Source organism: Ailuropoda melanoleuca, chromosome 1 (genome assembly GCF_002007445.2).
Source record: "Ailuropoda melanoleuca isolate Jingjing chromosome 1, ASM200744v2, whole genome shotgun sequence".
Taxonomy (NCBI): Eukaryota; Metazoa; Chordata; class Mammalia; order Carnivora; family Ursidae; genus Ailuropoda; species Ailuropoda melanoleuca.
The window spans coordinates 61,991,276-62,005,182 of record NC_048218.1 but is presented as its reverse complement, the minus strand read 5'-3'; the positions used below and the strand labels follow the sequence as shown (position 1 = coordinate 62,005,182).

The window sequence follows — 13,907 nt, the reverse complement described above, 5'->3', positions numbered from 1 at the left end:
TGAACTTAGTTTGCAAATATTTTTTTAGGAATTTTACATCTATGTATTTTGTAATAGCATTGTCAGGTTTGATATCAGGGTTATGCAACTTTGTAAGAGGAGTTAGGAAGTATTCTCTCTCTTCTTTCCTATTCTTTGAAGGAGATCTTTAAACCAAACGGCTTTATAGCTCTTGAGTACTACCTCACCTACTTTACCTCCTACTATCCACTCAGTTGCCCATGCCTAAAATCTTGGAGTCTTTCCATCCATCTTAGCTCTATCTTCAAAATGTATCCTGAATGCAATTCACCACCTTTCTGCCACCACTAATTTCAAGCTACCTTTATTTCATACCTAGATTAACTTCAGTAGACTTACAACAGGTCCCTTGATTTCTCCCTTTTCTCCTCCCCATAATCTATTGTATACACAGCAAAGTGATCTTTTAAACATGTTTTTGATCTCATCACTGTCTTGCTCAAAATTTCAAATGCCTTCCAGTTATACTTAGAATAAAATCCAAACTTCTTACCATGTGATATTAGAATCAGTTTATTATGACTTAATAGCACAAAGGTTTATTTCTCTCTTAAAGTCTACTGAGAGTCTGCATGACTCATAAGCATAGCCATCATGATGTTGCAACTTGGTGATTAAATCTATTTTGACCTTCTGGCTCTGTCACCAGAAGAAAGAAACAGTTTGACATTCTGGTGCTAGCTTTTTGATTCTGTGGCTCAGGAAGGATACAAATCACTTCTGCCCAGAGTCCACTGACTAAAGGTAGTCACATGGGCCCACTTAATAATCAACTTTGTGCTCTGTTGATTGAAAAGATTGGGAAATGTGGGGAAGCGAAAGTCATGATTGGTGAGTCCTATCCTTCTGGCCATGTATAAGCCACAAAGCCCTACCTGCCCATCCCTCAGCCATATTACCTTCTGATCTCATTCTTCTATATCATGTTTCAGCCACACTGTTCTTTTGGGTGCCCGTCAGGCATACCTAGCTTCTTTTTCTGTATTAGGGCCTTTACTTACTTTTTCTCCCTGAAATGCTTTTCCCTCATAACTTCTCTTGGGTGACTTCTCCTGGCCATTCCGTTCCAGCCCCTGTCACCATCCCACCTACGATACCCACTTACCCCACCATCACCTTCTGTCCCCTTGTCCTGCTTGGACTTTCTTCAGAGTCCTAATTTCTCCTTTTCTCCTTCCTCTCCTTCCGGGATTCAAATTATGTGCTTGATAGAACTGTTCAGTGTGTTCCATATAGTTTTTACGTTCTTTTATCGTTTTTTTTTTTCTGAAATCACATTGTGTATTTCTTTTCTTGTTTGATTTCTATCTCTTCCCTCTATAATTCACAGTATATTTCTCCCCTGCTATTTTGAGAAATTCAATGGCTCTCCTGTCAATCCTTGAGGGCTACTGTGGAGAATAAATGAAGCAATAAACAAACAACAAAAAAGCTCATACATTGTAAATTGAGACTCAATGTTACCTGGGATATGGTGCCGCCCCTCAAGCTAGAGGACTGCCTAAGCAGAGCTATTGTACATACATGTGGTATATATCAGCGGCTTCACAGGATGGGAACTTCTTTTAATGTGTGTGTCTATGGTTTTTTTTTTTTTTAAGATTTAATTTATTTATTTGAAAGAGAGAGAGTGAGTGTGTGAGAGGAGGAATGGAGGGACAGAGACAAGCAGACTCTATGCTGATTGTGGAGCCTGATGCAGGGCTCGATCTCAGGACCCCGAGATCATGAGCCAAAATCAAGACCCAGTCGTTTAACCCGACTGAGCCACCCAGGCACCCTGTCTTTGTTTTTAAAAGGAACAGACCTTACCTGGTAGAAGTTGTGCTTTTGTTATCTAATGGTGTATGTAATGGCAAAAGATATCTGGATTCCTATACAGTTTTTAGATAAATTTGTGGGTATGTAAAATTCAGCACAACGGTTTTATGTACTTGAAATCTAGCATGACATGTAGGTACAAAGCATCGTATTTACTCAGTCTATGGAAAATTCTTGACATGACACAGATTTGTGAACCTCCTACACTAACCCCACACTAGAGGTCTACACATGTGAAAAGAAAATCTTTGGGGTATAGCTTAATATTTTCAGCAATAAAGTCTGACATATAGTCAGATTTGCTCTGAGGAGAAGATAGTAAATATTCTTTTATCTCATGAAAACTTATTAAATATCCACTTGTCAAACACTATGCTGGACACCACATACTTCAATAAGTGAATCATTCATGGTATCTGTCCTGAAGGAACTTGAGCTCTATCTAGCAAAGGAGAGACATGAATCATAGGCACCCTGTCCCCTCCCCACCAAGGCCTGACTCCTCTGAGGATTAATCTTTTCCCAGAAGACTCCTCAGTCCCTGTGTAAATAGGCTTCTTGTGACCCATAAATAGTTTAAGATGTAGCTGGATCCCTGACGTATATACAAATAAGCACTATGTCAGTCCATTGTGGAAAACATTACATGAGCAGTTGAAACCACTATGTGACATATAGAAGTTCAGCAGAAGATACCACTTCCTATTTCTGGAATCAGGAAGGGGTCATGATGAAGCTGACTTTGAGCTGTGCCTTCAAAGACAGAGCTAGGCAAGGCAGAAGCAATCTAGGGGAAAGAATACATGAGTCAAAGACCCAAGGCTGGAAGGTACAAGAAAAGCATGGCTGGAGAAGAGAACCAATGACTCTTAGTGACTAGCTGTGGAATCTGAGCTCTAATCAGAAGGCAATGGGAAATGAGCAGGAAAATGGTGCATCCCAGAGCAGTGCTGAGGGAAGTTGCATTGAGTGCATATCACAGAGCAGGGCAGAGTATAGTTATTTCATAAACATTCACCTTCTGAGAAACTTGAGAATGCAAAGCCAGGAGAACAGTGTTGGCCTTTAAAATGGTCAGTGAGGTTGGGAGGTACCAAGGGCCAGAATACAGAATGACGATGGCAACAGAGAGGCAGACTCCTGAGAGATACCCTGGGGAGAATTGCTTGGGAGAGGAGTCAAGTCCATCTTAGAGGTTCTGCGTCTTCTTCCCTATATATTCTTGACACCCAGGTTTCCTGTAGACTCCCCTACAAATCTTGACTGAAAAATGTGAACAATGCCCTCAGAGGTTTCACTTCTAGTTGTCATGGAATTCATACACTGACACATGTCTCCCACTCAGAAATTTCCCTGGAGATCACGGGATTTTATTTCACTTTTGGTTCACTTCTCTTACGTGATCCTTACCAAGAGTCCTCTTCTGCACAGCACGTGATTGGCAACTGTCGACTGCCAACTGACGGTTGCTCAATGGCCTGAATTGCCCTGTACCCAACCAACCCACTGCTCTGAATCCTATTCATCTGTCAAGGCTAGTACAAACGTTCCCTCCCCTCCCACACGGTCCCTGTCATCTGCCCCACCTCTGTCAGTATTAATCTTTCCCCTCCAGGACTCTCAGAGTCCTCTGGGACCACCTCCCTCAGCTTTCATCTCCCTCCAGACTTCCTCTCCAGGCGCTTGAAGGCTAGGCAGATTCTGACTTATTGCCCTGGTCCCAGCACCTTACACAGTGCCATGTGCCTAGCATTTAGTTGGTAATTGCTAGATTTTTGTTAAACTCAGCTGCTAAACATTTCAACATCAGATGAGGTCAGATGAGGATTTTAGAAACTTCTAGTTCCACTTTCCAGTGTTCTTTTGCTTCTGCCCCCATTCAAGCTAGGACACTTTGTCTTTGACTCAGGTGTGATTGAGGAAGTATCCTTTCTGTTTGGTTTCTCCAGGCCCTGCTGAGAAGCTCAGGCCTGCTGTCCCCCATCTCCTGCCTGTGGACAGCTCAGACTGCTTGTCTGTCCCTCCCTGAAGTGTGTGAGAGGAGAATGTTGGTCACTCCTAATTCTCTAATGTGGTTTCTTCTCTTTTCCCTGAATTGTGTTTCTTGTAACCGGATCCTTCACTATTCACCACATACCTTCTACTTCTCTTCTCCTTTTTCACCTTCACCAGCTCTCAGATTATTTGAACATCTGCCATTTCTTCATCACAAATATACATACATATTTTTTAAACCCTCCTATTTATGCTGTGTTACTCTACCTGACCCAGTAAAACCCACTTTAATGCAACATGGCCAGACACCTTGCCATTGCCAGGAAATTACGTTTAAAAAACAAGAAGGAGATGGGGATGACATAAGAAGACACTGGTTGAGTTAGGATACCCTATCAACATAGTGTGAGGTTAAGAAAACAAAGTTCCGGAGCTAGACTACCCAGGTTCGAATTTCAGCACTGCCACCTTCATTATCTGGTTTCCTAACTGCTCTGAACCTCAGCTTGCTCATATGTAAACTGGCAATAAAAAAACAACCTCTCTCATAGGTTTCTGTGGGAGTTTAATGAGACTTAGAACCATGCCTGGCACATATTAAGCATTCGATATGTTGTAGTTATTATTAAGACGATTGCCATCAGAATAGTGCCTGACACGTAGTAGGCTTACAGTAAAGGTTTGCCTCATAAGTGAATGAATGAACGAACAAATGAACATTCTGGTTTTGGGATCACGTGTCTCCAGTTTTGCCCATTTCCTTGTGCTCTCCAGAGAAGAAATATAGCAAAGGGCAGCTTCTGAAATGCACCCTGGGCTGAGAGTGAAAAGGAATGATCTTGAGGTTGGGGTGGACCGAGTTTCAAGTCCAGACCGAGTTTCAAGTTGTATGGTCATGAGGGCTGGTAACTGCAAGAGAGAATCTGTTTACCCTGGCACAGGCCTGGGTAGATGGGAAAGACCCAGAACTTCGAAGTAGCAGGAGGAGTTCACTTTCAAGTAAACACCGTCACTCGTTAACCTCCAAAAAGTTACTCAAGCTCACATTTCACATGTAATGAAGAGTCACTTTGAGTTACTAAAATCCAACAGAAGTGCCGTCCAGGTTTGGAAGGGCAATACGAACGGGAGAGCAGCTGTGCTATTTCTCTAGTGGCTGTTTGACCTCAGGCGATTCCCTCCATCTTTCTGGGCTCTGGTTTCCTCCCCTGACACTCTGTGGCTTATTGACTAATCCAGGGCCTTACCACATGTCTGAGAGAACAGAGAGGAAGGGACAAATTATCAGACACATTTTGAAGAAATTGAGAGACATAGTGTCTAAGTGTAAATGAGGTATTGGGAGGGAGAAAGGAGGATAATGACTTTTTTTTTTTTTTGAGCATTATAGTGTTCTGAGCCAAAGATGACTCAGGCTTCAAGTCTGGATGTTGGATGATGGTGTTGTGGCTATTACTTGAGGAAAGGAGGAACAACTTCGGGGGTGATGTTGAGTTGATTTTGGACGGGCTGAGTTTGGGCTGTTGTCAGGACACTGAATGGTCCCATAAAGTGAACAGTTATGGTTTCATAAATGAGAGGGTGAATACTGAGGATAGGGAGGATTTTAGGGCCTGGGGCATGGAAGAATTCAGGCATGGGGATGGTTACATCACCTCCAAGGTCCCCTCTGAGGGGAGGAAGCCAACCTCTCTGGGGTAAAGATGGGGCTGTGATGGTCACTCAGGGCCTGAGAGTGCCCAAGAGTGAGGTCAGAGGTATGTTTAAGGCTGGGGGCAGCAGTGTATGTCTCTCTGAGAAGATCACTTAGGACCACTGAACAAGAAGAGCAAGGACCGGGTGAGATTTCAGCAATTTGATGAGATTTATGGTTCAATATAATTCCTTTTATACACCCAGAGCTTCCTCCTGTAGAGATTTTTTTTTAAAGATTTTATTTTTTAGTAATTTCTACACCCAATGTGGGGCTCGAACTCACAACCCCAAGGTCAAGAGTCACATGCCTACCGACTGAGGCTGCCAGGCATCCCACTCCTGTAGAAATTTTTAAAGGTTAAAATGCAACACTGGCAAGCAAAATTTTAAAACAAGATGAATAAATGAAGGCCATTCTGATACTAATGGAAAGACACCAACCCCTTGTTGGAGTTAAGCCTCTCAGATCAGTTAAGCCTGATCTCTCTTTGCTTTCGTTTACATCATTAGAAAGCGGTCTTTAATTCCAGGAAGCTTTTATTGCATGCTTACAATGTGGAGGACACAGAGAAAGAGAAAACACAGCCCCTGCCTTTAAGGACCTTACAATCTCTTCATAGAAGCCTGGCATACATGCAGTAAAGTACTGACCACCATTGCAAGGCAGCGTAGCTCCTGACTGAAACGACATATTGATGGCCAGCCTTCCTGGAAGAGATAGACCTGAAAGTGGACCCTAAATGCCTGGTAGAATCTGATGGGGATGGTGGGGGCAGCAGGCGCAGGGGCATGGAGGTGACTTCGTCCACAGCATGTTTTAGGGGGATGCTGGCTTCCGCACACTGGGGGACATGGCAGGTAATTTCAGTTAGGCAGAGTGGGGCCAGACTGAGGAAGTTTCTGTTTCAATAAGACATTTGGATGCAAGTGCTAGAAACCAACTTGAGCAGGCTAACCTGTATTACACGGTGGTTAGAGCCCAGGTTCTGGAGGCACATGGCTTGGTGTGAATCCTGATTTCACCCATTGCTAGCTGCATGACCACGGGCAAGTTGCACAACTTCTCTCTCCCTCCGTGTCCTCATATGTGAAATGAGGTAGTACATGGAATTGCTGGGAGGATTAATGAGATAATTTATATAAAGGGATTAGACCAGTATCTGGCACGTACTAAATGCTCAGGAAGTTTAGTTTTTCACTTTCTCTTTCTTAACTTTCTGTATTGGCTAAAATTTTTTTTAGATGAGTTGAATTTTTTAATCATAAAAAAATAAGCCTTTATTTTTTTAAAGTTCTTTATAGCTCCTCCCTCCCAGTGGTTTCACTGCTCAGAGTCCACTGCATCTGAATGAATGCCATTTTTAAAAGGTAATGAAATCTCAGGCCCCTATAGTTCTGAAAGAAAGTGTCATTCCGATTTCACAGATGGGTATGAGTTGGCCAACTTGGAACCAGTTGAACACCACCTGGGTACTCCAGAGGAGAAATCTGGGGATTTGAGTAACTTATTTTAGGAAGACAAATACTTGGATAAGTAATTGCAAGAAAACAGTTTCTTTGAACCATTGTCAGAGAGTATGTGAATTGGTATGCCATTGTTGGAAAGTGATCCAGCATTACTAACCTTTGGATATATCTGTTGACGCAGCAATTCTCACACAGGAATCTACCATACAGAAATGGAGGTACCGGTATATGAGAGAGGTGTACAAAAATATCTATTGTGGCCTCATCTGTAGTTGAAACAACCTCAATATCCATCACAAAGAAAATGGTTGACTAAGTTATGGCAGATCCATACTGGATGATTACACATCCAGTGAGTAAATTAGACCCATGTCTAATGGGAGGGATAGTCATGATATGTTGTTAAGCGACAAAGGAAAATTACAGAGCAATAGTTGTGCTATGATTTCATTTTTGTTTTTTAAAAAAGCTTTGTATGTATGTATTTGTATCTGCATGGAGAAGTGTGTCTCTTAACATGGATTATCTCAGGGCCATGGTAGCTGTATGTCTACAGTTTGACTTGTTAAAATGAGCATCTACTGATTTTGTAGCTTCAAAAGTATATATAATAATGTAGAGGAGGTGTTTTGTTTGGAAATTAATCTGAAGGTCAAGATTGAGAAGAGATCACCCAGCTGCTTTAAATGAATCCTGGTACCCAGACCCTGAATCACAGTCTCCCTTTAGAAAGACCTTGCAGGGTAACTGAGCTCTTTGTTCGTTGATCACTGAATAATCCCAAAGAAAAGAAGTTAGAATATGGTGGGTAGATACACTTCCTCCAGTAACCAGAGAGAGGGAAAGCAGAGATTCCTAGGAAGTTTGGTATGTTAGTCAGCAAAGTCCAGGAACAAATCACTAACAACATCGCTTATGTATATTTAGGAAATGAAGTAGCAATTAGTAGGAGAGCCTACATGGGCTCCTGGGAATTATGTCATGCTAAAACTCAATCATATTATTTTTCTTTCCTCTCTCTCCCTCAAATCAGGGGATCATTGTAGATATAAAGTATTGAAACTTTTCTCATAATATGTGAGTAGTCAAGATAAACATGAGTTAGAAACATATGCGAAGGGTCAGACCCAGGGTATTGATTAATCTTAACGAAGCTTCTAGAGGTAGGGCTTTACCTGTTACCTTATCCTTTCAAGTTCTTGGCTATAAATATAAAAAAAGGGTCTATAAAAATGTCATATATAAATGTGCATGTATATTTATATGTGTATATATATAAAATAAATATGTAAAAATTACATAAAGCTTGAAGGGAGAACTGAATGTTCTTAAGGAAAAAATCAGGGTATAAGAATTTCCTGACAGGGAATCTTTTTTTTTTTTTTTTTTTTTTTACCAGAAGGCATGGCCTTGTTCCTGAACCTCAGAGACCTATGTTGTGATTTTTTCTATAGGGCTTGCCACAAACTTCACACAGCATATTTTCCCACCACTGATAACACCAGACTATCCACTAAGCCGTGTGAGTCAAACGGGAGGGCTGCCGGCATTGCGGTCGGGACTTGCTGCAGAGCCCTTTCCTATTTTACAGCTCTCAGATCCAGCCACTGTTCCCCTCACTCTGGATATGGGCCATCAAGGTATCACTGGCTGTAGAACGTGATGCCTCCAGATCCCAGAAACACCTACCTGGCATTGGGCATCCATCTTCATTGTGGTTGGTGAAAGCTGTAATAGTTTGTCTTTCTCTCTGGAGGGGATGTCCAGCATGCCTTTAACCCCAGGACTTTTTTTTTTTTTAATTTTAATTCCAGTATAGTTAGCATACAGTGTTATATTGGTTTCAGCGTACAATATAATGATTCAGCAATTCTGCATATTGCTCAGTGCTCATCAAGGTAAGTGTGCTCTTAATCCCCATCACCCATCTCACCCATTCCCCCACCCACCTCCCCTCTGGTCACCATCTGTTGTTCTCCACAGTTAAGAGTCTGGGGGGGGGGGGAAGAAAGAAAGAAATTCCTGACAGGTTGGAGAGACTATAACAATAATAGGTAGTGGAATTGGGTTATATGAAAAGTTCATTCAGGTTCAAAAAATTAACTCCACAAGAAAGAAAGCTGGATTGATAAGAATACAGACTCTTTAAAATATAAAATAAGAATATAGACTCTATAAAAATACAGACTCTACAGTTAGCCTGAACTGACTCTTGGGCTGACTTACTGGAGGATTATAATGAAGAACATGTGAAAATGTACTCCTGGTGTTTTCTGTGGGAGGAAAGCCTCCAACATCAAGGCCAGTCCTGGATTATGGCACAAACTGGACATATTTGGGGTAAGGTGACCAGAGAGGAGCAGGGTCTAGAAACCACGTTTGTGGTGCCACGTACGGGCGTGGGCTGACTATTAAAGTGAGTTACCTCTGTAATGGTCCCTGCATAAAAAGATCTTCAAAGAGGGTGTGAGCAACGTGGGTGTGGAGGGGAAATGCATGCTCTCGCCTTGCCATCAAGCAGAATTCCTTGTTACCTCTCCCTTTTTTTTAATCCCACACATACCCCACCTACTTAAAGCCGGGTTTCCCAAAGTGTGGGCTGCTGGGCAAGATGGTTTAAGGTAGCACACGGACCCAGCATTAAATAACATTAAATCTCATGGATGTACTGTATGGTGACTAACGTAACTAAAAAATATTATTATAAAAATATTTAAAAAATAAAACTAATCTTATGGTAAGATTGCTATTTCTGTTTTCATTTTCTTTCAATTCACTGATTACATACAGAAGAAAGTCTCTGGCATTCATACAGTTTTGACATCTCTCATATTTGCTGCTCTTCCCTTTTCAATAAGGAAAAGACAGGCCTGGAGTGTGATGCCTTCAGCAAGCCACAGTGTCTAGCTGGAATTTTAAACATTATGTTCTCATTGTATTAATTTATGATAAGGGAAACTGGATTTTCTTTTAAGGTGATGATCTAAAGTTTCCAATGGGGAGGAAAACCAAATGTGAGAGTCTAATGGCGCTTTAAAGTAAGAAGCTATCAGCAAAGCAACACAGGGGTGTTTGCACACACTTCGAAGCGATAAGCAGTAGGAAAAGCCAAGGAAGCACTATGTGCTAAGCAGTGTCTCCCAGGATGGCCAACGACTTACAAGGACATGGAGCTGAAGGAACAGGAAGAGCAGCCCTACCGCAACCCTGGGTAAGCCCGTCTCCTGGGGGGTTCTTGCCTGCAACCTGGGTGGAGGAAAGGAGGGAGGAAAGGAAAGAGGGGCTTTGGATTTTGAAAAACAAAAATCAACTCCAAATCTGAATATTGGGGGAAGTTTCTTCAGACGTGTTAGGGTCCTGTTGACTGTGGTAGCCGGCGCAGAAAATAAAGCAGGTATGTAAGTATTCGCAGCACGTTACCTGTCCTTTCGCTGCATTTCTGCAGCCCAGACAAAGGCCCAAGCTCCCTAGTCTGGTGACTGGTGACTAGGGAGCTGGGTGACTTGGCCCCAGAGAAGCACTTGCAGCCTGTGGCTTACAACATTTTCCCGCCTCTAAGTGGAGCGTGAATCAGCAAGTCAGCAGTTTCTTTCAAAGCATATTTATTTAGGTTTTTTTTTTAAAAAAGGTCTCGAACAGATATTTGCATGCCTGTGTTCACAGCAGCATTATTCACAATAGCCAAAAGGTGGAGTAACACAAGTGTCCACGGATGGATGAATGAATAAACAAAATGTGGAATATAAATACAATGGAATATTATTCACCCTTGAAAAGGAAGGGAATTCTGATGCATACTATAACATGGGTGAACCTTGAAAACAATGATGTGAAGTGAAATAAGCCAGGTACAAAAGGACAAATGCTGTATGATTGTATGTGGTATTCTAGAAGGGTAGAAATCATAGAGACAAAGTAGAATAGCGATTACCTGGGGCTGGGGGGAGAGGCAATGAGCAATTGTCTAATGGGGACAGAGCTTCAGTTAGGGAAGATGAAACAGTTCTGGAGATAGAAAGTGATTAATGGTTTGCACAACAGGATGGATGTACTTAAGACTACTGAATTGTACACTTAAAAATGATTAAAATGGTGTTTTAAAGAGTTAAAGAAATCGATTAAGTCTGGAAGAATCCAGGGAGTACCTGGCTGTGGAGAGTGGTGAAGGTGTGTGCCATATCTCTGTTCCTCACCCACACCCCAGTCATTCTCCACCCTTCCCTGTCCTGCTTTAGGCCCTGGCTCACGTCAGCATGCCTCTTGCCTTCTGGCTTCTGGTTGGAGTCATTCATTGGGGAGCCGGAGACGAGGGCAGAGAAAAGAGAGAGGTCAGAGAATCTATTTCCCCAGTCCCCTCCCTGCAGGATTTCTGCCCGGTGACCATGTCCCTTGTCCAAAGGTCTGGCAGCCCCTCTCAGTCTCAGGATTCTGGTGCTCTTTCCCCTTGCCTGCAGTAGCAACTGCCACGACCCCTGACCCCAGGGAACCACACTATCCCTTGTGGTCTTCCCACTTCCTACTAACACTTTGTCAACAGTCTTTTTATTAAATTCTCTGCAAATTACCCAATTTGAGCACATCATCTGTTTCTTGCTGGACTATGGATGATGCAAGGTAACTTACAACAAAGTTGGGGAAACACTGACCCAAAGAAAATCCACTTCTATCCCCAAAATATCTCTCTGATCCCCAAAACCTTCCAGATATCAAAGGAGGCAATGGTAAGGGATCTTCCATCTTCCTCCCTGTCCTCCATCCCCTCTCTTATTCCAAGAACTTCTTTTCAATTGCTAGTTAATGCGGAGAATTCAGCATCCACAGTTTTCTCCAAACCTATAGACAATCACATTTTTGTACATAACAGAATTCCATTCCAATAAAACAATTAAATCATTCAGCTATTCCGTGGTGTTTTATTATTTTTTTTAAAAAAGCATTTTTCCCGTGAATGTTTCTACTGAATCCTGGATACAGGTGTTCAAGGATATGGGGCAACTGCAGTTATATATGACTAAAAAGCTGAAATGGTATTTTTGTAAGGCTGTTCAAATTGGTAATAGAGACAAAGCTCCATTGGATGAGCTATCTCTCCCCTCTAAAGTGGCTAATGATGGGGAAAATAAACTGAGAGTTTCACCATCCTTCTAGTAGTAATGGCCTAGAATAAGTTGAACAAAGCTCCCCAACCTCCTCCGAAATCCAGAGAGATGTATGTTGTCCAGGCTTAAACTATACACACGTTATTTTCAGGTCAAAAGAAACAGTCACACTTGCTTGTAAGGTCACTGGCTCAGGAAAGCAGACCATCTTTTTGCTGCAAAAGAAGAGCAATAAGAAGGTGTACGCTTAGGGCAGGTGTCCGATTGGTCAGGATGGAGGGCTAGGAGTCGTGTGCTCTTGTGGTTCCACGATGTCAGGTGAAAGAAGCCTACAGTCGTCCAGTATGGGAAACTACTGCTCCTGTCCTCCACGAGCCCAGAGGTGCTAAGACTAGTATAAATCCCTACTAGAGGCACAGGTGGACCCACACCTGTGAATGTGACTAGGCTGTCCAATGGGAAATCTTTGTTCCAATAAAATCATACGTAGAAACTAAATAAGACATATATAAAGCAGATTCTATATTTATACAGAAAATTATCCAGCTATATATCAGATAAAATGAAGTTTCTTATACTGAAATGGGAATGGGAAATTGAAAGTGGTAATCGTTGCACAACAGTATGGATGTACTTACTACTACTGCATTGTACACTTAAAAATTATTTAAATGATTTTTTTTAAAGAGTTAAAGAAAACAATTAAGTCTGGAAGAATCCAGGGAGTACCTGGATGTGGAGAAAGTGGTGAAGATGTGTGCCATATCTCTGTTGCTCACCCACACCCCAGCCACTCTCCACCCTCTTTGGCTTTCTAACAACTCCAACCCAAGATGGCCCCATAGGAAATTCAAGAAAACCCTGGGTCTTTGTCATCTCTTCATTGAGGAAGCTAACCACTGTGATGAGATTGCACCTCAACAAATGTCACATCTAAGGTCAGGATTAGTCCATGTGGGTGTATCGGCGGGGGCGGGGGGGGTAGGGTGGATTTTGGGCTTACTTGTCATTGACCGGCAAAGGAGCAGTGCAGAACTTCCCAACAATGGTAGTCCGGTCTTTTCTCCAAACTCGGTGGGAAGAGTGAAACTTGAGTTTCACTTGGTTTATCTGGCACTGAGGGTTAGCATGAGCTATGACACCTTTCCCCTGGAGTTCCTGTCTAGGTCTGCAAGGGAAAGGGAAATTAAGTTACCTAAACACATGTGGCTTTTGCTTCCCCCCTTGGCTCCTGTGGGGCTCTGCTGGTAGTGTTGGTTAGCTGGCACACACAAAAGAACTCCTTGAAGGTGGGGCCCACGATCCTTTGTATCACACTCACCAGCCCCTCTGTTTACATATCACAGCTTTGAACATGGCTCAGAAAATAGTTGTTGATTTTTAAAAACAAACAAGTGGGCATGGCAGCAAAATAGTAGCTCTTGGATTTTCGAATCTGGAAAAAATGTCCATGTTCTTAGATTTCTAATTGGAGGATATCTTCACTTTAGATCTACCTGCTGGAAGTAGAGCCCTCTTTTAGGGCATTCAGTTCCATAAATTTTGTGTGGATTACTGAATTTTAGACTGAGTATGAATGTGTGGATCAGAAAAAACAAACAAAAAACGGATCTTGAAACTAGACAGAGCTGGTGTGGTACCCGGGTTTTGTCTCTTCCCAACTGTGTGGCTTTGGAGTCACACGCCAAAGGTCTAATCTCCAGCTCTCCCACATGCTAGCCATGAGCCTGACCCACAGGATTTGGTACGCCTTCACTGCAGCCTAAATGACCCAGAGTGAAAGCAGAATCCAGGTCTCTCTTGGCCCAA

At 42.4% G+C, this 13,907-nt stretch overlaps 1 protein-coding gene across 1 annotated transcript in view; it reads right to left on the bottom strand.

Moving 5' to 3' along the window:
- Positions 1–10,584: 10,584 nt before the first annotated feature.
- Positions 10,585–13,907, bottom strand: part of PLA1A (phospholipase A1 member A) — a 33,935-nt gene continuing 30,612 nt past the window's right edge. Inside the window, exons 12-13 of the mRNA XM_034670303.1 lie at positions 13,102–13,266; positions 10,585–12,313 (exon numbers count right to left, since the gene is read on the bottom strand). Of these exons, the coding sequence (XP_034526194.1) occupies positions 12,229–12,313; positions 13,102–13,266 (250 nt within the window). The 3' untranslated portion in view covers positions 10,585–12,228. The remainder of the gene's footprint in view (positions 12,314–13,101; positions 13,267–13,907) is intronic.